Raw genomic sequence first — 27,903 nt, forward strand, 5'->3', positions numbered from 1 at the left:
TTTCTTAAAAGGCTGAGGGCTCTGGGGGTGGTCCAGTAGCCCTGAGGCCACCTTGAATCTTGTGATTCAAACTACTCCATATCCCCAGGCCCAGAACTTGAACCAGGCTACCAAAGCGCTGTTCGATATCTTTAAGTTAGCACCAAGAGGTATAGCTGCCCTAGGCCTAATATAGTCCATATTAATCTAGGATCAAGGCCACAGGCTTTGTGTCAAAGGGTATCTTGTAGGACCTATTTTTATCTTTTCTCTCTCTCCTTCTAGAGCCAGATGCATCTACTTAACCTGTGTCTGAACACAGGCCTGGGCTGATCATGCCCACAGACTGGTTCCTGCCCCAGAAGGAAAGATACAAGAAGCTTCCTGGTTATGACAGAAGGTTGCCTTAGAATCAAGGCCTACTTTTGTTTGCATGTTGTGTCTTCTGCCCAGATGGCTTATCTGGGTTCCTTGTTCATGACTGCCTATCTGTTCTGTGACTTCATATCATGCTTTTTACTCAAATATGTGTACATTTCTAAATCTCTGTATTAGGCACATAAACATTCACTGGAGCAACAATCTTGTCCCAACTTACCTTCCCAGTCTTGTCTCTTGTTTTACTTCTTTGTAAACTCTGCAATCCAGTCAAATTGCACCCTTCTCCACTTTCTGTACTACCCTACATTTCCCCACCTTCATGCTTTGGTTTACATTATTCCCTCAATCCTTAGTGTCCTCACCCCCATTTCAATCCCTTGAAATTCTAAGTAGCCTTCAACATCCAATTCACAATTCCCCTCTGCTTTGAAAACTTCTTTGCATGTTCTTGTTTCAGCCTGTAGTAAACTCTTCTGTCTCTGCCCTTACTTAGCTCTACATCATAGGCATGCAGAAGGAGCAACAATCATGTTATCACCTCTACTAGCCTATAAATTCCTTGAGAACAGGAACTCTATCCTACTTATCTTGAAATACTGTGAACTCCTCTCAGAGTGATGTATATTAAGTATTTAAATATGTGTGTGAGGAAAAAAATGATGACAATATCAGATTTGACCTAAAACCCTTGCCTTGCACTGCAGTTGGTGTGTGTTCATCTGCCTGTCCATCTTCAACCAACTGCCTACCTTGACCTACGTATATACCTGCATTTATCTTGACCCAAAGGTCTCAAGTTAGCAGCAGATCCACAGCTCTGCTCTGACTACCAGATTTGGGTGCATCTCTTGCTCTAACCTGTTCCATGGTTTGTGCTCTTAACCTGTGAACAAAAACTCTTTTTGGCTTCTTCAGTACCAGGAAAGTATCTTATCCCACTCTTGTCCCACACAAACACTGACACTTAGAAATAATAATTAAATAAAACAATAGCAGCTCAAATTTATACACTGCTTTCTAAGTTTTCAGTATTTTTACACCATTTGATTTTACACCTTGACAAAAAGCTTCTGAAGCAGGCATGACAGGTTCCAACTGATAATGAAGTTCAATCAAAGAAAGAGACACCATCTCAAGGACGTTAGAGCTAATTAATGGCAGAGCCAAAATGAAATTGTTGGGTCTCCTAATTTGTGTACCTTTTTTCCCCTAGATTTGCCTCATTAGCATCTACTACTTTTAATCTGAATAAAGTCCTGACAGACAAAAGGAAAGTATATCTTTTAAAATGGGAGACATTCCTGTTGAATTTTTCTTAAAATCCAGTAACATCAGGAACCAAACTACTACCTTTCATTTAACTGAAAAACTGACTTATATTTAAAAGAAATTATCTTTGTTGCTAGGATTTAGCCTAAAACTATGATAGGAGTCTTCATATTATCCTAAGACAATGCTCCTTATGTAACTACTGAATCCAAATGTAGTAACTCGTTCCTCTGACAGTCCCAGAGTTTTTCCACTCAAGCCCTGTACACAGAATTAACTCAAAACTTCTGCAAGAAAAATGTCCCTTTTAGAGTTTGATTTGGCATCAATTTCAAAGAGCTGTTTGTATATTTTAGAATATGTAGAATTTTCCTTTGATTGAAACCTCTCTTTTAACAATGGACAAGAGATGATTTCTCTTTTGAGTGATTTAAACAAAAACAAACACATCTGAGTTACATACAGCCTTGTTCTCAGAGTGGTTTTTCTGAGAAATCAAACCCTACAGATTGTTAAACATTTGGCAAAAACCTTCAAACACCAAAGCCAAATAGTGAAATTTTTCTTGTAGGAGATAAAACAAAGACTAGAGAAAACTAAAGGAAAAATAAATAAATAAATAAACAGGACCGCCTTTCACTTTCTACTCTGCTCAGTAATGGTCCTCTCTCAGCGCGTGCGCGCACACACACACCCATCAGAGGGGTTTCATTGACAATGTTTATTTCTGGTGCTACAGTAATAAACTTGAAACAAATGGACATTTTCAACATCTGTTTGTGGCTGCTCCCAGGCTCCTTGTATTTCTGTGGGACATGAAGCCCTCTGTCTCTCAAGTGTAAACAGACACACTTAATTATGTATTAAGGTGTCTGTGAAAAACTGCTTGTTTTGAAGTCAAGAGAGAGAAAAAAAAAAAAGGAGGGACTGGTCCATTCAGTCTGCTGTGGGACAAGACACACAGTAGTGCACAGTAGTAGCTCCTCAAACAGTGGAAGTTCTCTGCCTGCCAAGAAGACAAAACCCAAGCCCTATTTTTCCCAGCCTGAGAATAACGTCCAAAGTCCACTCCAGATGTGGACCAAAACAGCTGGTGACCATGCACAGTCAAGAGAGATAGGGCCAGCAGCGACCCAGGACAAAATCTGTTCAAACTTTTCATAAGAACCTAAGTTTAAGGTATAATAAGGAAATGAACAAGGAAGGAAATAATTAATGGTTATGTACAGCAATTTAAAACAAAAACAAACATGCCAGCAGCCTTATGAGAAATGCAGCAAGAGGAAATTATTCCAGTGCATTGGAATAACAGGCAGAGATGTGGGTTCTGGTCCTATCACTGCCCCTAACAGGGGAATCATGGTGGAGTCTCATCCCCTCCCTGATCTATACTTTGCTTGCCAGTATAATGAGGAAATCTGACTTAATCATATCCATGGTTTTTCCAGCTTTAAAATTCCAATTCTACTGCCTATTAGATAAACTCAGAGAATTCCAAAAATACCCTCAAACATTCTACTAGAAATACTGTTTCAGTAAGAAAGGTTCCCCCATTTATTAAAAAACAGTACTAGAGTTTTAAAAATGAGATAACAGTACCTATTTTGCAAAAAAAAAAAAAAAAAAAAAGAAAAAGGGTTCTCTCTTTAGATACAAAATGCCAGTTAGAAAATTTAGAATCTTTTCCCACAAAATAAAGAACATAATCATTAACAGCTCACAACAGTGGCCAAAAGAAACTGGGAACATCATTGACTTTTTAAGAAAGGCTTTTATCATTAAATTTAGCAGTAAAGGGGGTTAAAACTAACTTGAGGCTCACACAATCAATGGGAGAGATGTTATGTGAGCTATTTCTCTGTTCTAGATTCTTCAAGTGAATTATTTTGGTCTGAACTATCTGATGTTAAAGTAAATATTTTATATCAATCTTTCCAACTCTTTCTGATCAGGATATATTGTAGTGCATAGTTTAAGTAATTTCTGTAAGTTTCCTAGCCCACATATCACAATATATATTTGAAGTTTTTAAGATTTCATTAATATGGATATTTTTAACTTCTAGGAGAAAATCTAAATTTACAAAATTGAGAAGTAAATTATTTCCACTATTATTTCTGGCTGGGAATTGGTGGGTTTTACTTTTTTTGGGTCCTCTAACCTGCATCAAGTAGGAGTATTAGCTACTTCGTAAGGATTACTGCTGTTATGTCCCCAGGTGTTGCATGGAAAGACCAATATGATAAAAATCCCTCTTAGGATGATACCCAAGAGGTTTTTGCAGCAAAGTCTGTTTCTGATATGGAGACTCATGACAGAGCATAGTGAGAAAAGCACACTATTGGAGCCAAATGACTTAGAGTTGAGTCTTTTCTCTCTCCCTTTCACTATGTGACCCTGGACAAGTCTGAATGTCTCTGAGCCCTAATTTCCTTTTGGCAGAATAGGAACCATAATATTTATACTCTAATGAATTGCGAAGATTAAATGAGATAATGCCTGTGAATGTGTTTTCTGTATATTTAAAGCTCTATGTAAATATTACTGGCATTATTAGGACTCGGTCTTGCTATGCACTTATTTTTACTATACCTGTGGACTCAGTTGCTATCACTTTTTCCCACGTTCTTCTGTACTTAGTCTTAGGCTCTCACATGGTGTTCTTTATCTGGAAACTTTAAGCAATTCCTGCTATCAGAAAAGCCATTATTACAGATGTCCCGAGTGTCCTGACTCTTTTAAACTTCCTCACTCTCTGAAGCAGGGCAGTAGACTTCAAGCTTTCCTCAGATGACTCCATCCTGGTTATGTCTTCATTTTTATCTACAAGCTCTGTTGCACCTGCTTGAGACTCCCCCTCTCTTGGCTAACCCAGCACCTGCTGCCAGAGTCCCCACTTGTCCTCTAACTGCACCAGGCCATGGGCCTCTTTATATCCAATGTGATGCTGCAGGGAATCCAACATTCCCAACTCACAGATTTTATTTGTTCAAATATCTTTATTCTTCCCGTTTCCCTCAAAGCTAACCTGTTTATTTGTTCTATTTGCTTGCATGTTTGCCATGTTTGCCACATTACCTCAATGCGAATGACTCCGGTTTGTCTTCTATATAACCTCAAGTGATAGTGCTTATTTGATTTTTACAAACTTTTAGAAAGATTTCTTTCAAATTTTTAACTAGAAGTTTATTGAAAAGTTCGTGGGAAGAGAGCCTTGGGTGGAGCTCACGTTGGTGAAATAGTTTTTATTTTTTTTATCCTAGGAATAAAAAAGGTACCAAGGAACATCATAAAGAAGAGCAGGGCAAGGCAACTTAGCCATCTGCAGGTACCCACGGCATAAACCGTGGCTTTGCAAGTCCAAAGCTAGCACTTCAAATATTAGCTTGGAAAGTCTGCAAATGGGCTGAAACATAACCATATCTCCAGTTTTCTAGATTGAAGTTCCTTAAAACTAGTTATCTATCTTCTTACCTGCTTTTGCAATGATTTTCAATATTATACTGTAGTGTTATAATGAAAGAGAACAGCACCAAAGCCTTAAGACTGAAGGGGATCTTGAGTGTGAGCAAGTCCAGCCCTCACCTGACAGAGGAAGGGAATTAATTATATACCTGTCTGTACTGTTAGGACTCAAACCTCTTGATCCATGGAAACAACCCTCTTTCCAATAAAGCACACTGTCTTTACATTTTATTCCTTTTAAAAATAATTATTTTTTTCTGTGGCTTATTTATCTGTTGATTCTCACTCCAGTATTGTATCCTCCTCACATTAAAACTTTGACTTCCATTCCTCAGTACTGTACTACCCTAAATGAAAAGGCAGAGAGGACGGTTAAAAGTCAGGTCTGACAGCCAAAGAAACAGTCAACCTGTCATCCAGAGTTCTGCTATGTAGCATTTTCAGAGCACTTGGAATTTTTTTGGATTCCCCATCCTGTGAGATGTTGATACCCTTGAACTGTATCTTCTTTTGAGTCCTTTGGGCTTCTAAAACTTAAAATAAATCCATCAAATACATTTTAAATAGATGGGTCACTGGGGAAATGTGCTCCCCAGACCCAGATTTTACCACTCTCCTTCTTTCCTTTAAAACAAACCAGCCAACCTCTGCACTTGGGGGTTCTAGGGAGAAGAGGAAGCTTATATCACAGGAGAGTAGGGCTCTTGTTCCTTTTCAAACAGGAAATGTAAGAAAAACTGCATATATCTTCATAAGATCTTGACTAATTTCTAGAGCCCCAAATTGAAGGTTTGGGGGAAAGAATCTCTTATTAGAACATGGTTAAAGGATCTAGAAGGGAGTGATAGCTTACTACAACTGCTATGCTGACGGTCTTAGCTATTTAAAACTTTCTCCTTTAACCTTAGCTTGTGCTTAATGAGATTGTGCTTGACAAAGTTTCTTATCCCTTATCAATTCAAGTTCTTCAAGTTTAAAATATGCCCTAATTTTTCAGTCCTCTGTGAAGACGCTGTCCAGGGTTTTGACTCCATGCACAGAAAGGAAGCATTGTGGTGTCCTCCGGCCCAGCTTTACTTTTCTCAAATGCAGGATATTGGCTTCAAGTCTGACCTCAAGGCTAGTCCCTTGCCCAGTGGTCTCCTCACTTCGCAACTGTTGCACCACACTCCCTGCTGTGGTCATTGATCAATGGGCACCTGCATAGTCAGGTTGGTCACACCAGTGCGGTAAGTTTTATTTCATCCCATCTTAAAAGAAATAACAGGTATTGGTGTATATAAAGGCTATGAAAGATACAAAAACACACCACCTGCAATTTAATAGGATGAGTAGACAATATAATGCTGGTTCAGTCTCCAAAATTAATCTCATCATTACACTTCACTGCACTGCAATCTGGAGTTGCGCAGTGCCAAGGAAGGGGAGCTACTGGAAATAATCAGATTAAAGTGTCAATGAAAACAACCAAACATTTCAGCTCACAAACAGGATTACTAGACTGAATTTTTCAGGCTGGCAGTTCTGTTTCAACTAATAAATTAAAAAATCAATTAATTCCTGAGTTACCACTTCACTTCGGGGTACATCAACAGTGTTCAAATATTAACTAAAATTTTATAAGATGTGTTATTATTCATTTTAAAGTACACTAATAATTGGAGGGAAGCATTACTAAACCATTTTAATTATATAGACAAACTACTCTGTTACTTTCTCCAATTCAGAATATCTCCATCCCCATCACCTGCAGGTAAGCCAAAGCCACCCACCTCTCAACAGAGTGACTGCCATGGCCTCACAGCATTCCTTGATTCCTCCTTCACCATCTTACACTGCTTCACCCAACAAACAGAGTGACCTTCTGAAAACAGAAATCAGGTTATATCATGACCTCCCTTATAATCTACCATGGCTTCACACTGCACACAGTGACAAATCCAAACCTCTGACCCTGAGCAGTAGAAGCCCAACAGGACCCTGAATCAGCCTCTCTTGACTTCATCCCATCATCTACACACTCCAGCAACTGGGTCTTTTTCCTCCAAATCCCCAAATTCTTCCCACCTGAGAGCCCTTGCACCAACTTTTCCCACTGCTTAGAATGCCCTTCGTTTCCCCTGATCTTCTCTCAGAGCTAACTCTCTCTTATTTATATCTCAGCATAAATGTTTCCTCCCCATAACATCACCCTTTTTTACTTTCTTCCTAATGCACATGCCTTATTAATATTTTCTTATTTTTGCCTATCCTTCCCCAGTAATAGCTAACATTTATTGAGTGCCAGGCATTATTCTAAGGGATTTACATGCATTGACTATCCTTTAATCTTCATAACAACCTTTTGAGGTTAGTATTCTTATTATATAACCATTTAACAGATGAAGAAACTGAGTTACGACTGGTTAAGCAACCTCCCCAAGATCTCGTAGCTGGTATGTGAAGAAGTCTGAATTTAAAGCCAGAGAGGCCAGCTCCAAGCATTTAAATAATCACTATGCCACACACCAACAGAAAAGGCTCCATGAGCTTTCTGTCACTGTATTCCCAGTGAGTATAACAAGTAATCAGTGAATGAGTGAATTTAATGTTGATAACATATATTTATAAAGCTTTTTATCAGATGGTCATAAAACACTATGACAGCAATATTTCACTAAAAGGAACTTTGTTATTATTCAAATAATATTTTCTCTAAATATATCTAATTTCTTTAATATGAAAAGCCTAGTCCCCTCTTCCATTTATTCTGTTACTAACACAATTCACTTATTCTTTTGTTTCAGTAACACATAGCTTGTAAGATTTTCATTTCTTCAATAAGATAAATGACATTTCAGTGTAATCATTCTCAGATAAAGAGTGTAACAGAGACAAGTTACATAAAATCAAGCAAGGGTATGTAATATGTCAACAAAACAAATTCCTTCATTTTAAATTGAATTGGGGTTTCAAAATCTATCTTACATTATGACTTATTAATAAGCACATATAAAAGACTTCCCCTTAAACAGAAGTTCAGCTGTGGTCAAGTGTCAAGATGTAAATGTAAAGTTCTTTGGCATTAATTGACTTGATCTCAGGTTGCTTCTCATCAGAACCAAATGAAGCATATCAGAATCAAATGAAGCACAAAGTAAAGCTTTTCATGCCATCTAATAGCAGTTCCTGCTAATTTAGTTCATAAATCAAATGCCATACCAGCCTTTATTGTCACTATGGATAATGGTATTTAGTTTTCTGATGTGCTGATAACTAAATCTTTTCTGTGAGAAAACCTACCCATTCAGGCCTCAGTTTAGAATCACAGACCTTCAAAGCTTTATGGTACGTTGGAGACCATCTAGCCCAGAGGAGTTCAGTCATCTGGCGCAAGAACTCAGATCACATCCCAAATTAGAAGACAGTTTCCTTAAGTCCCAGCCAAGTACTATTTCTAACATAGTGCAAACAGTGCTGAGTGTTTAATCACTACACCATATGCCTAGGCCTTGGAAGACATATTTTCCTGATAAAACAGATCAATTTAACACAATGATTGAGCAACCACTATTCTATCAGTTTGCATTCAATCCTGTTGGATGCATGGCCCAATTTAAAATCTTCAACCATTTGCTAGATTACAGAGGTTATCTCAGATTTTGTTAACCCTTCAAAGGGTACTGATACCTGCCCACCTCTAAGATAAGAAACAAGTTTAAATTGTTCTATCAACTACTCAGCATGTCACACTTTCCCTTTTGAAATCTTTTAGGTCAACTCTCCACCACACCTTTAAGCCATACTGAGAATGTAATGTTTTCCTAAGGTGTAGTCTGAGAGCTTATGGATTTGTGTGTTGTTGTTTTTTAAATGATGTGTACCACAGTACTATTATCAGAATTTTCCCTCTTTTCCAAAGCCTGTTTTCATTTCCTTTGTAGTATTTATTTAGAAAGGGCTCTTCTTAAATAATGTATGGCTTTACCATGACCACATAAACGGGTTTATTATTGATTTATTATGAATCACTGCTCTCCTTGGCATAAAGTGAAGGTGTTTATAACCATCATTATATTTGTTATTATTATTCCATTAACTATAACATTATTACTAATTACAACAGGCAGCTGGAACAGTGACGATTTTGGTTGGAGAGAGAGGTGAGCCTTGGATTCAGAAACACTGGTCTTATTCTAAGTCTACCATGCTTGGCTGCATTTCTACGTTGGTCAATTAAGGTCCCAGTCATCCTGGAACAGGTATGACACCTTCCTGATTAAGAAATCCTTTGAGATATTTAGGGACATGTTGCTTGGATAGCATTTGTTTTTTAATTTACATGACTTTCATGGACTTGAGATTCATAAATTTCTTGCAAGTCACAGAAAAACAATAAGTTAGACAGTATAGTCAAATGGGATCCTAGATTTACCTCAGACAAAGTCACTTAAATTCTGACCCAATTTAATAACAAATACCTTCCTGTTCACTTTGTAGGAAAATAAATGAAAAGAAATCCAAACATGACTATGTTCATAATAAAGTGATGTCCAAAAATGACTCTGAACAATTCAAGTTAGTATTGTCATTTGTTCTTTTCATATAGGATTTCTAAAAACTTCACACTTGTTTAGTTACCGTTTTTAACTACATCTTTCTAATTTCTCCTTATAACCATTTATAAGTATTAGCAGTCCTAAAAACTAACTTAAACTAATCACACAGTTTCTCTTTTCCTTTTTTATCAGCGGTGATCAGTTAGTATTTCCAAATCAATGCTCAATGAGGCAACAAAATAATACTAAAACATAGGGGTTGCAGTGGATTTCAAATTTTTCCTGAAAAAGTAATAGACCTATTAAGAATATTTACATGTATATCTTCTCTAAGTGTAGTGAAGAAGTAAATACATGCCTACGTGCATGTATATGTTAAAGCATAGAGCTAACAGTGCTGCTTCACGTTATCAGAGATTTGGCAAATTCCATAATCTATCACACACTAGGACCATATTTGTGTATATGGAATATGAAATTAAAGACAATGGCAACTGCCAATTCCTAATGCCAGTCACAGCATACGTAACTCAGAAGCATGCTGCACTATTGGGTAGGTCTTTCTGCTACATGCTAGTACTTCCACATTAAAGTAGGAAATATAAAGAGAGACAGCAAATGTTTAGAAGGCGAGGCCCTTGGCCTAGGGCACTTTCAATCTACCTGGGAAAAGATCAGCACTTAAACATTTTTGTCATCTTAAGAAAAATTATGAAGCCACACTATTCAACAAATGCAATTTTTTAAAATGCAAAAATGTAATTGTTGAAGTAGTTCAGAGTAGAGGTATAATATGAGCAGAATGGAACTTTTTTTTTTACTTTTCCAAAGAAGGTAGCTGTAAGTTTTTGTGGACACGAATTAATAGGGCAGACAGACAAAAGAGATCTCATTTGTCTAAAATCCAGAACAACCTTTTTATATTTTGGCATCTACATTGTCTGGTATCATGACATTAACTATCACATCTGCATTATATTGTCTCCTAAATGAGACTGAAAGATCCCAAAGGGCAGAGACTATGTCTTTTACTTCTTTTGTATTCACTGCCTTTCTAAGCACATTGAACTATGTACCAAATATTTGGGGGTTGACTTAAAATGATTGAAATAATTGAAGAAAGGCATTCCATGCAAGAAGAAATGCAAGAGGCTACGAATACAAATACACTGGATAACATTAGTACAATCTAAACAGTTCTTGACAGACAGAAACTATTTCCTGAATTTAATAAAGTAAAACCCAACAATAATAACTGTAAAGTACCATAGTTGGATCTAAAAAAACAACTGTAAAAGTGAAAAATGGGGGTGGGCCTGCTCCAATTAAGATGGTGGAGTGAGACGCTTCAAGGTTCTGTTCAGAAGCTTTGAACAACCAGCAAGAAGTGGGAGAAACATCTTTCTAAAAGCTCCAAAAAAACAGTTAAAAGATTTCAGTAACAGGGCAAGAGCTGAATCAAGAAAAACACCACTTAAAAGTGGCAGGATCTTGTGGCACCCTGGCTGGCTGGCCCCTCCACCATCCCCTCACCTGCTTGGTGCAGAGCCAGCCCACACTCCCTCTGTAGATCCCTGGTCCTGATTCTGGAGGGCATAGAGTAACCCCCTGCACATACTGGGAGCATGTATGTCTGGCCCAATCTGTCTGGTGGTGGCCAGACAGACTCACTGTCTCAGAACTTGCCCTGCACATAGAAGACAGCTCACTGAGTTCCTGTACAAAACACTGTGGGAGAGCGGTCAAGTTGTACTGCCTGGGGCAAGGGATTGCTGGCTGTAGGACACACATACAGTAAATTGCTGGGCACTGTGAGGAAACTATTTCCTAGGAAAGAAGGGACATTTGTATCAGTGTAAATGGGGGAATTCCTAGGGCTGTAAGCCCACATGCCCAGACAAGTGGCATGCACAGAAAGGTTCAGGGAGGCCCTTAGGCCTTGGCCTGGAGCTATTCTCCAGACTCATTGTATGGACAAGCCCTGAAGGAAAGTACTCACACAGGTCAAATCTGCAAAGACTGGGAAAGGTGTTTTCTCTTTTTCCTTCCATTTTATTTATTCATTTATTTTTGTTAGCTCCTGGTATTCAAGGAAAGCTCTGTCATAACACTAGCTGGATACAAGCTTAAGGAACAGATGACTTAGAGTCTAAATTCTAATGACAAACACACTAAAATATCAATATCAGGTTTCAACAAAAGATTGCAAAACATATAAAGAAACAGTAGTGATGGCTCAGGCAAAGAAGAAGATTAACACATTAGAAACCGTTTATGAAGAGGACAAGACATGAGATATATCAGAAAAAGACTATATAAAAATAGCCCTAAGTATACTCCCAATGAGCTAAAGGGAAGCATGAAGAAACAATTAAAGAAAATCAGGAAAACAATAGATGAACACAAAGATTATACCAACAGAGAGAAGGAAATCATGAAAAGGAACCAAACAGAAGAACCACAGTAACAGAAATTAAAAATTCCCTAGAGGGGTTCAATAGTAGACTGCAACTGGCAGAAGAAAGAATCAGTGAACTTGAAGATAAGACAACTGAACTCATCCAGTCTGAGGAGGAGAAAGAGGAAAGAATGAAGAAAAATGAACAGAGTCTGAGGAATCTGTGGGACACATCAGGCATACCAATATATGCATTGTGAGTGGGAATACCAGAAGGAGAAGGATCAGAGCACGGGGCAGAGAAAATGTTCGAAGAAATAATGACTGAAAACCCCCCAAATTTAACAAAAGACATGAATGTATACATGCAAGGTGCTCAACAAACTCCAAACAGGATAAGCCAAAAGAGACCCATAACATGACATATTATAATCAAACTGTTGAATACCAAAGAGAAAGAGCGAATTCTGAACTCTGCAAGAGAGAAGCAACATAACATGTACAAGGGAGCTTCAATACGATTAAGTGTCAATTTCTCATCAGAAACCTTGGAGACAAGAAGGCAGTGGGAAGACATATTAAAGGGCTGAAACAAAAAACTTCTAACCAAGAATTCTGTACCTGACAAAACTGTCTTTCAAAAAGGAGAGAGGAATTAAGACATTCCCAGATAAACAAAAGCTGAGGGACTTTGTCACCACTAGACTGGCCCTACAAGAAATGCTAAAGGGAGTTCTGCAGGTTGAAAGGAAAGGACACTACAGTTGACCGAAGCTACATGGAGAAATAAATATCTCCAGTCAAGATGATGATATGGGTAAATATAAATACCAATACTATTGTATTTTTGATTTGTAACTCTGCTTTTACTTCCTACAGGATCTAAAAGTCAAATGCATAAAATATAATATTAAATCAATGGTTTTGGACTCATAAGGAATAAATATGCAATTTGTGACAAGAATGACATAAAGGTGGGGTGGCAGAGGGGTACAGGAATATAGTTTGTGTATAACATTAAAGTTAAGTTGGTACCAAAGCCAATGTGATTGTTATAGACAGGATATTAAATCTAAGCCCCGTTGTAACCACAAAGAAAATGTCACAGAATACGTAAAGTCATAGAGACAGAAAGTAGAGTACAGGTGACAGGGGTGGGAGGCAGGGGCAATGGGGATTTAAAGCAAAATGAGTTTAGGGTTTCTGTTTGGGATAAAGGCAAAGTTATAGTGATAGATGGTGAAGTAGGTACGGCAACCTTGTGAATGTGATTAATTCCACTGAATGGTATGCTTGGGAGGGGCTGGGATGGGAAAATTTATGTTGTGTATATGTCTCCACAATTAAAAAAAAAGAAAGATAAACGAAAAAGATAATGAAAATTGAATTTAATTGTCCATTCCATGATACTGAATGGAATCTAAGAACGGAGAAGAAAAGGCTCAAAAGGATTTATTAAGTAAAAAGAAAACACTGGAATATAGAATGTAAGCTTTATATCAACATTAAATTTCTTGAACATGATAATTGCACTTAAGGTGATTACATAAGTGAATATCCTTGTTGTGTAGGAAATATACATGGAAGTATTATGAGTTCAAGGAATATGATGTGTGCAATCGGCTCTCAAATGTTCAGAAAACAGATAGATAGACAGACAGACAGATAATGGAAGGAAAGAAGGAAGGAAGAAGGGAGGGAGGGAGAAACAGAGGGAGGGAGGAAGGAAAGAAGGAGCTATAACAGTAGCAAAATGTTAAAATTGGTGGATCTGGGTATCTGGTGGTATGGCAGTATGCTGAAGTTCTCTGTATGGGGTTGTAGTATTTTTGCAGCTCTCCTGTAAGTTTGGAAGTATTTTAAAATAAAAAGTTTTCTTAAAGAAAGTAAAGAATGGGAGAAATGCACCTTGAGAGCAAGTCATAAATATGAGAAAACAGTGTAACATGGCTACCAAAAGAACTAAGGCAATTTTAGCTTGCATTAACAGAGGCCATAAATAAAGGGGTTTCTGGGTGCCAGGTATTAAGAGGGATACTGGCAATCTGTAGTGTGTTCAGAGATCACTGACCAGGACAATGAGGTGACATGAATCTGTATCATACAGAAAGGGTGAGAGAGACAGAGAGAGAGAGAGAGAGAGAGAAGAGGGAAGAGAGAGAGAGGAGTAGTATAACACAAATTTATCTTGAAGAAGATAAGACTTTGTGAGACATGAAAGTTGTCAAAAACAGATCTTTTGCTTTGTTTCAGAGGAATATCTTTGCTTCAGTTTACAACTTAGTGAATATAATTTCTTTTATTTTCTCAGAAAAGACTTTGACACTTTATTACATAATGGCTATAATTAATGTCAGACCCTAAATTAGAAATCAAAAATTATATTTGGTCATTTGATTTCATCAAGCTAAATCTAAAGTATGTTTTGGCATTATTACTAACTGTTAGCAGCAAGTTCTGGAAACAGATACAGTCTGATATGGATTCTCAATATGAAACACATTGCAAAAAGACTTGGAGATAAACATATACACTGCTTATGCAGACTCTTACTATGCTATTTCCTGTCCTTATCAGCAATAAAAGCTTCTCTTCTTTTGCCCTCTCTTTGTTATTCCAGGTGAACAAAGACTTCCTTCCTTTCCCCTTTTTTCTTCCACGTGCCTTTCTGCCCCTTTTCTTCCTATCTTCTTTTCCATTAATATTTGTTTCATTAAACATTTACTGAGCACCTACTCTGTGCCAAAAACTGTGCTAGGTTATAAGAATTCAAGAATACATAAGACATAATCACTATCTTTGCGAACATTACAAAAGGAGAAAGGCATGCAAATTATTGTACTAAAGGAAGATGTATACACATTCAAGGTGTGTCTAAACTACAGAGATGGGATACAGATGCGTGTAGATGAGAGAGTGATTCATTTTGAGGAAAGGGGTGGTTGGGGAAGACTTCCCAGAGGAAACGATGCAGAGAAGTGGGCTGGCATGGAAGTGTGAAACAGTACAGCATACTTAGGGAACTATAAATAGTTCCACAGTCCTCCTCAATAAAAAGTGTGCTTTAAATTATAGACACCCCTGCCAGGGGTTCTCAGGAGAAAAGGAGCACCCTTTACCTTGGAAAATCAAATATTCCGGGTGACAGCTAAGTAACCACATAAACGAATTTTTATTTTTAGCTTGGGTCTAGTACACAATTAAATTGATTTGAATGACCACCTAATGGTAAATATTTAGGCATTTGTTTATGGGCAAAACTAAAGGAAAAAAATTAATAAAAATGGATCAACGATACAGAAAACCATAATCTGGACCATTCAGTGATAATTTCAGAGGCAGAGAAAGTGCTTCCCCAGGAAGGAATGCATGAAATGTTTTCTAACAGGAACTATCACTGACAAAGTCAGTGACAAAAGAAAATGGGGAGATGGTATTCCTAGATGCAGAAAACCCTCTTAATGTTTTAAAAATATAACAGCACACTTTTGTTTTTGAAGCTAATTACGCAAAGTAGTTTTTCTGTTAGCATTTATCTAATAAAGCAAATTTTCTTTACTGGAAGTCCTAAACCCAACAAATCCCTGAACAGACATCGTCTTCCTCCTTACAGAATGAGATATGTAGATAGGCAATTTCAAGCAATCTATTTACACAGGACCACTGAGGTACAATAAATTAACTGGCTTACCTGAGAATAGTACAAAGGATCTTTAGTGACAGTGAAACTAAAACTCAGTTTTCCTAAGTTAAACTGCCCCCACCTTCTTTCAGATCCCAGTGCACCATGGAAGCCATTGTGCCATTAGAAAATTAGCTTTAATATTTTTGGTGAATCAAGGCTCAAATTTCCAAATTTTCCACAAAGAAAAGAAGGAGATTGCAAGAAACTCTTTTGTTAAAATTTACAGCCATGTCTCTGCCATCCCTGGATAGGCATGATCCCCTTTCATTACTAAATCTTTTCTTTGTGTGGGGGTGGTTGTACATGTGTTGGAAATAAATCCTCACGGTTGTCACCCAAACAACTGATGAGCACTGGTATGAAATCAGAGACAAATCATGTACAAAGGTTTCATTCTGAGCTTTGGAAATTCAGTCTAGCTACTAATACTAGTAACTAAGAATAGAACCCACTTCTTTGGTCCTGGGTACCTAAAGTCCAGGTATGCCCTGAAGCTGAGCCCTCAGCAACAAAGTAAATATATCACCACTACTAGTGTCAGAAGATGGACTATTTTTAGGGAAAGCAAGATGAATTTCAATTTATAGAATGCAAAGATAACCCACCCAATCACAGTAGATATAATAGGGAAGAATATTGAACACTCAATTGTTAACATAGGGCTTGCCTTTGTTTAGGGTCCATTAAATTTAATAACTTCCCCCTCTGTGGCTTTAAACAGAGAACTTCTTCAAAATAAGAGCAGCTCCTATTAAACTTAATTACTTGCCTGTGGCTGCCATGGCAGAGGTATGTCTACCAAACAGGTGGCTCTTAATAAAGGAATAGTTCTGAAGTGAAAAGTAGATGTTCTAGTGTTTTATTATAGTTGCTTTAACTTTCTGGTTTATTAGCATTAATTGCTGGAGTTTTCCTTTTAACCTTTCTTATGGGGTTGCTCCCTCCTGTGAGTTAAAATATTTACATATACTTGGCACATTACTGAAGCTGCTAGTTTCAAAAATTTCACTCAGGGGGCTTTTTAGAAACTTGGCTATAAAGGGCATTTAAAAAGGAACTATATCAAATACGACTGGGTTTGAAATTACATGAAAAAATCATCCTGAGTGATCAAATGAGTATTTTCCAATGGCAGTTTCTAGATTTTGTGGTAGTGATAAAATAGTTTTTAATAACTTCATTTATTAGACCAATGTCTATTCTGCTTACCTTTGGAAATATCAGAGTTTAGCAACTGAGAGTCATAAAAATGGAGACTTCTTCAATAGCCCTATGCAGTTAAGTAAGTGGAAATTTTTTATATTTAAATATTTAGAAAGAAGAAATTTAAGGGTAAAAAGAATCTTCAGAAAGATTATAGTTCTTAACTCTGTCCCATGCAAAAAAAAAAAAAAAAAAAAAATTCCACAAGCACAGAGAAAAATTCTCCAAACAACTAGTGTGGCCTCCTGCTGAGCAACTGAAGCAGCCATCTATAACCTTTCCTTGTGCATCTCTAATAAATGTATCCTAAAATTCTAGAGACCTCCAAGAAAGCATGAGGGAGATCCAGGGGCACCATGACTTAAATCACAGAAAAATGTGTACATCTTTTCCACTTCATGTATGCAAGAAAGTGGGACATATGGGTGGGGAAGGAGAGGAGTTATTTTCAGTACTCCTGCCCTGAATAAGTATATGGTGGATTCTTTTGGAGGCTGTCAATAGCTCATACTCTGACCCACAAGTCAAAAATTAGATCGAATAAATAGTTGTGCTTCTTTCCATAGGAGGGTAATTAAATAAAATACACTCTGAAGATCAGTAATTATTTACTTATATAATATTTTGTAAAGACCTCCAGAAAAGTAATTAAAATCTTTGTGTCTAACCTTACAAATACTTTGAACAACAAAAATGCCATGGAAGTGATAACATTATTACAAGTATAAAGACACACAACAGTTTGGATTGCATAAGACTTGCCAGTCATCACCCTGCCACTCCCTGCTCTTTAAAACAATCAATGAGAAAGAACTTTGGCTATCTCTGAACAGTGAATACTCTTTTAGGACCATATAAGATGAAATGAGATAATGTATAAAATCACTGAGGGGTGAGGGTCCTACTCAATTACAGATTATTAAATGATAAGGCCATACTTTGGTCGGGGGGGAGAGGGACCAACCTTTACAGGGCACTTTTGCACTGTTACTCACTAGACTAGTTTCTGATTGGTAGTGCTTGGTTTTTATAATTCAGCTGAATTTGATCCAAACTCATTGTAACAAGGTAGAATCTGTATGTCAATTACATGACAATAACTTATTGTTCAGTTATAAGCCTGTAACTGCTATTATTGTTGTTGTTATAATATTTAAGGCTGCCCAAGGTTAAGGAAATATTTTCTGAATCTTGGTATTGAGTTGCACCCATGAACTTCAAGACATCTGGTATCGTATCTTTCTCTGCAGTACAATAAGTATTGTGGGTAGCATACCTTTATCATTTTACTGTATCTTATTTTTTAAAACCTTGCTTCCAAAAAGGGTTTGAGGAAGACTAAAGGAACTAAACAATATAATATCATTTTCTATTAGTGCAATTCATTAAGCTCTAGCATTTATAGCCACACTTGAAAAATTACTCAGAAGAAAGGATGCCAATAGGAGAAGCTGTAAAATTGGATTCTCTGAAGGTCATTAGATAGATTAAATCTTGGTCTTTCTTTGGAATGGTCTCTAAGGATGAAATGGAATTTCTTTAGGAACCATCCTTTCTGAAGGAGCTTTCTGGTGCTTTTATTTCTGTAATCCTCTGGAACAGAATGTTATGATGCCTGGTTACATACAAGTGCAACCCAATAACATTTTCTACTTTCTGACATTATAATTGAATAGTTATTTTCAATTAATATTTTAGTGACATTTTTGTAAGAATGGCTCCCAATACTTTTAGCTCTGTATGTATGTCTTATATCTATAGAATAATAATAATGATGAACATTTATTGAAACTTCTGTGTGTTAGGCACTGTGTTAAGTGTTTCAAGAGTGCAATATGAATACATGTGAGTATTAACTCATTTGAAAATTCAAATATTCCAAGGGTTTTATACGTTAACTATGTTCTATGGTGAGCCACTCTTTATGTCTGGATTTTTGTTTATTTGATTCATTTAAGCCAGGGCTTGACTTCAAATTCTATGCTGATATAAACTACTGTTAGAACAATTTAAGCTTCTTAACATCAGCTACAATCATTTCAGCACATACTGTGTGCCAGGCCTATTCTAAGCATGTTAAATCTAATATCTCACTTGATCCTCCTATAACCTTAAGAAATTAAGTATTATATCCCCATCTTACAAATAATAAAACTAAGTTTCAGAGAAGTAAGAAACTTGCCTGGTAAACATATGAGCTGAGATTCAAACCTGAGTCTGAACCTCCAATTCTACTGCCTAACAGTCAGGAATTTTACTCTTTCACCCACTTTTATGTGAGACTATTTTGCGGATCCTTGTAGATAAGAGACACGAGACTGATTTCTCTACACAGCACATGAAGTGTTCTGAAAAGCATCTCAGGAAGGAACCACAGAACTGCTTGGGGGTAGAGATGGGGGTTAACACTTTAGCTGTCCATATAACTACAGGGAAATGGCATTATTTGGCACAGACAGAACATAATGAAGACTAGAGGTACAGGAATAGACTCAATCCAGAGGGTTTTAGCTACTAGCACACACATACACATCAACAACAACAACAAAAATCCTCATTATTAGGTTTCACTTGGATGGCTGTTTGCCATAGACCCTAGGGACAGCTTTAGATGAGGGGATTAAGACAGTAACAATGCTGCCTGGCACTACAGAACCTATGAGACAAGCTCCTCTCTAAGGAGATTCCAAGGACCTGTCCCCAGGGAAGTGCAAATGGCTCTTACTCCAAATGCCTTGACCCTGCGGGCCCATCAGTGTTGTGTGTGTGCTGCCACAGCCCACACCCAAGGACAAGGTCAGGCAAAGCAGGGCTCCTCCAGTTCCCTGACACTCCACGTCTGTTTGTTTCTTGCTTCTTCCCTACATGCTGACAAGAGGGATTTTCTGTTCTCTTCTCTTTACTGTTTACACAAACGTCCCACCCTGGCACCACATTAGTTTACCAGTAACAACTCACAGAAACATTTGAGGTGGGAGGAAAAAACTGGACTAAAGTCAGTTTTAAACCAGTTTAAAGCAGAAGCTCCTTCCTACCTTTGGCCTCAGATTGATATATGGCTGAATAGAACAACCAGTTTGTGCTCCTACCTCCTCCGCTGTGGAACGGGAAGGGTTTTGTGGCATTTATTTATGGAAATGTTTTAAGTAATCATCAGTAAATTGACTCAAAATAATCTGGCTGGTCTAAATTACCACATGAATGATAATAATGACTACCCATTTATGCAGCAGTTTCCAATGTTTTTTGCTAGGTTCCTTTTATAATGCTTTAGCTAAGTGTCACTAAAGCTACAATCACTCCCTCAGCTTTTTCCTCTAGGTACTGCTAAAGGACAAAAAGCAAAATCTGCTTCAGCCACAGAGGGTTGGGCAGATGGAAGCCCCAGGGGACCCCAAACAGAAGCAAGTTTGTACAAGTCTGTTCTGTCAAGGTGTCATCTTGGCATTATGTAAAACAAAACGGATTTTCAGTATGAAATACGGAAGAAATGACCAGAACTAACTCAACAGCATCTAACACTGTGCCTTTAATCCCACGTCAACCCTCATAATCCCGTGTGCTTCACTTATCCTTTTCTGTGTCTTTAACTGATGTTTGCCTAAAGGAGATAGTGATTCCAATCAAGGAAATGATAACTAAAATTCTATACTCTGCATAATTCCCCAATAAATATCATGTGAATCATAAAAATAATAATAGCAGTCATAAGGAAAAGTGGTAACATGGTTTTACAAAGAATCTTGCAGTTCTCCCTCCACCCCTCTTCTTTCCCTACTCACCCCCACGGTAGTCCATCTGCTGCAGAAAATATGAAGGCACTAGGACCAGAGAGCCCTTTCCTGCTATTTGCTTGAGAAACAAAGCCTTCCCTCCTCCCAAGTTGAAAGAAATAAAGGAGTCTGAACTAATCAAAACCTGCAAGCCTGCTGGTGGAGCTTCAGCTTGTCAGTGATGCAACTCAGCGGAGTGAGTAACGGCTTCGAGCTTTTCAGAAAATGAGAGAGGGAGAAAAACAGAGACAGAGACACAAAGAGAAAGAAAGAAAGGCATTAACCTGGCCAGGAGTCAAACAGGTGCATGGGGCCCGAACGCTGACAAATATGGGATCCAATGGAGTGTGTGTGTGCCTCTGTGGGTCTATGTCTTTATTTCTTAATGGAGGACAATGTTGTAGTTTGCATGTTAGGGACGTAAAGAAGTTTTTATTCACGAGATTCATGTGGTTGGCCGAAGCCCTTTAACTTTTCTCTACTTGTCAGTCTAAAGTCTTTAGGGACACTTTCTGGCTCTCTGTGATGAATTCTCCACGATAGAGAGGGACAGCCAGGTTATTTAGCACACATACTTACACCATGAGACACGGAGTTCTATGGTGTCTTTCAACAGTGGAGGTCGGAGCACTGGGGCCTGCCGTGGTGAGAGTGACAGCGGCATGCTATATATACGTCATGGAAAGGCTATCACTGTCCTGAGTCGACCAGAGGTCACATGTCACCTTTTAGGACTCTTTAAGGCCTCAATGTACTTTAAGTGATCAATTTCTAATAAGGATCTTAAATTTACAGGTGCTGTCTCTTGGAACTGGCTAGCTTGGAATCCTGGGATTTAAAACAATAAGCCTTCAGAAATGGAAGGCTGTGCCATCAATTCGTAATCAGGTTTACAAGCAGAAGTTAGGAAAAGAAAGGAAAACAAGCAGAGGAAGGCCTGGCCTAAGACCCTCAGGAGAAGGCCGTTATGAGAGGTGTCCAGCACAGGGAACACAGTTCAGCATGGCAAAAACTAGTTGGCATAAAATATCCTCTTAAGAAAATTGTGCTATCTTTGGTAGATTTTTAGCGCAACTTAAAATGTTCAATGTTCGATAACCCTGTAATTCAGAAGACCTGGTTTCCCAGTTGTCATACCCTTGCCCACATCCATCTAATGGAGAACTACTCTGGGCATAAATAAGACAGCATTGGCCCATCCCGTTCCCTCCTGGCCCTTGTACGGGAGTGGAAAGGAGTGGGAGTTAGTTAAAGTGCGATCTTTACCTGAAATGCGCCTGGGGACGTCGGTGATGGCAGGAAGCCCAGTGCCTCGTGTGGAAGACAGTGGGGTGGTAGAGTGAATGGATGGGGAAGTCATCTGGCTCAGGTAGGAGGGATAAGACTGGTCATAGGACCACGGCGGGGAAGACTGTGCCTGCCTGGGGTCTAGGAAAAAGAAAAAACAAAAATATTCAGTATACCAGCTGTTGAAGCCTTAGAAATATGCAACCCAAAACTTAGAAAGGTTAAAGCAGAAAAAAATGAGAATTCAAAAGAAATGACTATTTCATTCCTACAACCCCACCCTTCCTGGCCCTGTATAGCACTAAGCTTTCTAGACTTTGAGTCTCAGTGAACACAACAAAATGGATCATGCGTAAGACTATTTGTCTCTCCCTCACATAAATATTTCTATTTGGAAAGTCTAACAGTCATTTAGAAAATGATCTGCTTTGGTTATCTTTACAAAATGGAATTATGTTTTATTTATTTTCTGTATTTTCTAATACCATTCCAACAAACATGTATTACTTTTTTTTTTTTTTTTTTGGTTAAAAAATTTGTTTGAATGATTAACCTGGTAAAAGAACACATAGGCTGTGCCTTTTATTCCTACATGCCCAGATACTAACTTTCAGGTGTGCTTTTTGGTTTCTAAATCACATAATTTCAGTACAGTGCATTTTCTCCCCAGGCAGGTCACTGAAATGGGGCTCTAGCATGAGGGGTGGGGGGTGGGGAGACAGGGATGGGAACAGAAGAAGCAGCAAGTAACAAGAATAGAAAGGAGAGGAGGCTACATTTTTATCATGCTAAAGCTAAACCAGAAACTAAGCTTTCAGAAGAAAAGAATGACTGAATTTTAAAGTCAACTACCATTAAGGACTGAAAAGCTTCAGCATCATTCAGTTTCAGTGGAAGCAAATGAGTTTCTGACAGTAAGAAAAGGACCCAAAACAAGAGAATGGGGAAAGTTTTATAAACCTATTAGAATTTCTTTAAAAGATGTCACCTATATGGAATGTGGCCTAGTGTTACCTACCAGTCACTGTAATAATAAAAATAATGGGCAGCCAACTGATTGAAGTTAATATATCTTTTGATATATTGCTGTGGGGTTTCTTAGAGGTACAAACTTAAGGCCTAGTAGATTTATCAAAAGAACTTCAGTCTGCATAAGGAAAAGGTAAATTTGCTGTATGCTTCCAGAGTGAAAAAGTATGTGTTTCAAACTATTTTGCTCTTATCTGAGGGCTAATCAAACAGAATCATAAGAAAATTTCTCTTAAATGTTTCTATGCTAATTATAAAAGTTTTATGCTACTTTTAAAAATTTCAATTAATAAGACTGTTTCACAAGACAGGCTTGTATACTATTACAATCTGTATGATCTTGAGATTATTACTGGGCAGCTCTGAGCCTCAATTTCCTCATCTGTAAAAGGTAGGGTACGAATACCTGAATCACAGGATTGTGAGAATTACTTTAAAAAACCATGAAGAAGGGTCTAGCACAGAGAAGGCACTCAACAAGTGTTGATTCTTGTCTTTAAAAAAAAAAAAACTCCTGGTGCCACTGGGACAGTTCCATGGTTAAACAAATCTGAATTGTAGTTAATACATTTGGCATGGGTTTTAAATTATTCCCAAATCACCTATCACTCTTTGAAAATGAAAAGCTTAATCCTCTAAAGTATTAACATATTTTAACACCAATTCAGAGTTCTCTCTAAAACTAAAAATGAGTATAATAAGACAAGGGTTTTTCTGAGATAAATCCTGTTTTAAAACTTCTGTTTTCTATATAGTCAAAGCTGCTTAGTTTCAGCTTTTTCTTGTTTATTTGTTCAATTCAGAAACAATTTATTTAAAGACTGTCTAAAAAGGACATACTTCCTTGGGTCAAAATAATTAAATACATCTGGGTATTTATCTGATGTTTATAGACATTCACAGATACATAGAAAACTTTCATCCAATTCAATTTTAAGAACATTTACCTGGGTTTACAATTTGAATAAAAGTGTAGCACTATAAATAGTTAACATAAATGTCTCTTTCAGAAATCTAACAGATATCTGACCATTAAAATAATGAACTTTTGTGCTTTAAAACTTTCAAGGGTTAGATTGTATAGATTGGAAACATTTCAGATCTGAGTGACTAGACCTTGATATATCTGATATTGACATACTTCCTAGCCTTGCACCATTAATGCAATTCACTATTCAGAGAAATGGTAAATGATCTTCAGATGGAAAAAGATTCATTCCTTACAGCACCGGAAAGCAATCTCATGGAGGCAAGGCCTTCTCTCAAGCAACATTTTCAATAGGTAAAAAGGACAAGCACCACTTGGTTAAACAGGACTCAGATTTGGATTTGAGTTCCAATCTGATTTTACCAGATGATTCATGAGCAACTATTTTAATGTATATACCCATTTTCTACTGTAACATATCATTACTAGTAATATGTAATATAGGACTCCCTGCCTAAAAATGAGAAAAAATACAAAGATATAAAAATGATGGAAATAATATGAGTTTAAATATATCGTAAAGGAATTAGGGTACTTCACATGGACATAAGATAACAGATAACAGTACAGAAAGGCAGCCCAGTAGAGTGGGAAATAAATGGGCTTTCTAATGAGGACATCTGAGTTGGAGTCCCAGTTCTGCTCTTTATAAGCTGTGTGACCTCAGCTGAGTTAGCTAACTCTCTGAACCTCAGTTTCCTCATCTGGAAACTATAACATGATAAAGTAAATATAGCAAAGTGGGCAAGCATAGGAATCACAGCTAACCACTATGCTGAGCAAATCACTTAAACTTTTAAGGCCTTAGTGGTTCATGTATAAAATGAAAATAATGATACCTATTAGGGTTTCTGTGAGCATTACATGAACTAGGCCTTATCTGAGAAGGTATCTGATACTGTTAACACATATTAAGTACACAATAAATAGCAGTGTTTATTGTTATCTACAAAACAAATACAACAATAATAATTACCATCATGTTTCCTTGGAAAATTAAATGAGATAATGCAAATGAAAACATTCTGATAACTATAAAGTACTATATTAAAACTATCATTCTCTTTAGGAATGTGCATGGTCAAAGCCCTGTTGTGTGATATGGGGTATGACTCTTAATGTGGCTGAGCTTTAATTTCCTTATCTGTAAAATGGGGCTATTAATACTATCTCAGAGTTGTTGTAAGGATTGAATAATATACAGTGAGTGGCAAATCATCATTATCATTCTTCAGAAAAAATAAAAATCTGGCTCTAAATCATCTAGAACAGCTAGATTATCTAGGGTTATTCTTGAAGATGTCCCAGATTGATGCAACACAATCTAGAATAAAGCCTGGCCTGTGGTAAGGTAGGTGCTCAGTAACAACTACTGAATGAACTTTCCAGTGTGGCTTGAGTGAAATAAAGGAATATCATAATGAAGTAGTAATCAGTCATTCTCTAATTTCCCCATAGGCTATAAAAGAAGAAATGAGTTTAAGTTACATCAGTGAAATTTTAGCTTTTACATAAATGTCCTGACTGCTCAAATATACGTACTACAACAGTCTAGTAAAGAACAGTTTCACTTTTGGTGTAGGTTCTTCCCTGAAGATAGCCAAGATTAGGAAAAATAACTTCCCACTGTCCCTAAATAAGTAAGATCTTTCTTGTTTTCTCTCTCAGAGGACAGACTGCAGTTCAACCAATCTCTTTCAAGGTCTCCATTCTAAGATTCTATGATAGCGACTTACTTAAGAAAGAGAGTTACCAAGAGAGAACTGCCATATGAGAATTAATAGACTGGTATAATTTTTAAAAGAAGACAGCAACCTTAAAAAAAAAAAAAAAAAAGCAAGGTCTCCAAACACTCCAGGCCTTCTCTAATACCCTACCCTGTGGATGAGAAACCAATCCCAGCATCACCATTTCTGGGCTGTGTGATCTTGAACAAGTTACACAGCCTCTCTAAAATTCAAGTTTCTTCATCTCTCTGATGGGGATAAACAAAAATACCTCCTTCATAAAGCTGTCATGAAGATTAAATGAGATACCTGCAGTAAAGAGCTTACCTCTTCACATTTACTGAGAAAAAAGCAGTAAATGTCTGCCAGAGTTAAACCTCTACCTTTACTGAAACTTCATTATGTATTTATGTTTCTAGTCTGTAACCTCTTATTCTGAGTTCAATAATTTTTCTATCTGTGATACAATGGCAGAGGACAATTTTTAGAGAGCTTCCTGTAGCTTTCAAGTCCACAATTAAGAGAATATGTACATGTTAGTCAAATCCAATACCCCCAATGATCGTTTAACCTTAATCATGTTCCTTCTTAGACTTGGTATCTCCCAAACCAAGAAATCCTAGCCTTTTGAGTGTATTTTCAAATACTTTACACTTCAACCTTTTCAATATTTTAGGGGGAAAAAGATGATTGTAAAACGCTTTGTGTGCCTAAATGCTCAATCACCAAGAAAATATAATCCTATCATAAATAAGAGTAGAGTATATTTGCTTTTTTGAAGACAATTGCTAATGTTTATGGCAGAGAAAAGTCACCTTAATGTGATCTCACAAACAATTTCTTAACTCAGCTTCCTGAAGAAACCTGAGACCTCTGAGATTTGCTCCTTACTTGGCTGGGTGAGAGCAGGTGATAGATTTTTAGGCACCACCAATCAATCTTAAGGTTACTAACAGGGAAGGATATAAGACCTAGCTCTGAGACTACCTACTAATTACCCACTAACAAACAAGAAACTGTCTCTATCTTAACCTCAGGTCTCTCAAAACAAGTAAATTCCATTCTTTTTCTCTAGCCCATCCAGAGTTATACTGATTTCTCTTATCTTGTCTGCAGATACCTGAAGGGAAGTACTATGCCCCAGCACTCCAACACAGATAAGATTATCCTTGTTTCCTGTGTCTCTGAGGATAGAGGGGCCAGACATGCCTTGAGGTTAGATCCTGGGTGTCCTGTAACTACCTATAAGCACCCACAAGCTTTCAGAATATAATTGAACAAAAACATTTAAGAAACGAAAACTAGTGTGGAACTTAAAATAGTTTAAGGTGTTTTTAAAAACTATAATTCATTATTTCAATATGGCAATCTTCAGAAACTATAAATATTTTTTTTCTTGCTGTATTACAGAAATTCAAAGGATTGACAAATGTTTATATTGATATAATGATATAAAAACAAAACATTTGATGTTGGCTTTTTTTATGTGCACACATACTCTTCATAGTTTGGAAAATCTGAAATACTAACTATCACATGAATATTTAAATATGATCCCACCCCTCTTGCCCCTCAAACTTCTTTCCTGCCACCTGAAAAAGGGGTGGTAGAGGGAAATTATAATCAAATTTGACCTGCAGCATAAATTTGAAAGAGAAAGTCAAGTCTTCCTTATACAATGAGCCTACTTCACAGGCAGGATGTGACTAATCCAAATGACTAAATGGGAGAGAAGTGAAAAATGCAGAGGACCTAAGTTGCTCCTAGAAGCCCTGGAGATGAAACCCATGAGAAAACAGTTCCCAGTGCTAACTGTCAAATCAAACTAGCAGGCATGTAAGATCAGGCTATTGGACCCCTCGGATCTGTAACTGCATCTTTCCAGAAGAAATCAATGGTTTCCTTTTTGAGAGTAGACCAAATCCAGCTCTTAAGAGTTCAGGTTAAACTTCTCTTTCTTGAAAGGCATAAAATGGAGCTAGTCATTTCACATAAGGAATCCCCTCAGCATTCATTTCAACTGGAGGAAAGTCTGTCATAGATATAGTCACTACCAAACTGCATGGCATCACTCAATAGAGTTTGTATTTTAATCCAGAAGTGTGTCCGGATGCCTGCACACACTTTGGAGATAAACTCTCCAAACTTACTGAATCAAATGTAAGGTTCACCTTTAGCTGT

The 27,903-nt window shown here is 37.4% G+C and overlaps 1 protein-coding gene across 8 annotated transcripts in view; it reads right to left on the reverse strand.

Annotated features, from left to right (window-relative positions):
* RUNX2 (RUNX family transcription factor 2) overlaps positions 1–27,903 on the reverse strand; it is a 230,296-nt gene that overhangs the window by 29,626 nt on the left and 172,767 nt on the right. For 7 of the 8 annotated variants that reach the window (XM_037843139.1, XM_037843141.1, XM_037843140.1 and 4 more), the window contains one exon: positions 21,958–22,119. In XM_037843139.1, coding sequence (XP_037699067.1) covers positions 21,958–22,119 — 162 coding nt within the window. Of the gene's footprint in view, positions 1–20,713; positions 20,906–21,957; positions 22,120–27,903 lie in introns of those variants that run through there. The other variant, XM_037843138.1, reaches the window with a different exon arrangement.

Source organism: Choloepus didactylus, chromosome 7 (genome assembly GCF_015220235.1).
Source record: "Choloepus didactylus isolate mChoDid1 chromosome 7, mChoDid1.pri, whole genome shotgun sequence".
NCBI lineage: Eukaryota > Metazoa > Chordata > Mammalia > Pilosa > Megalonychidae > Choloepus > Choloepus didactylus.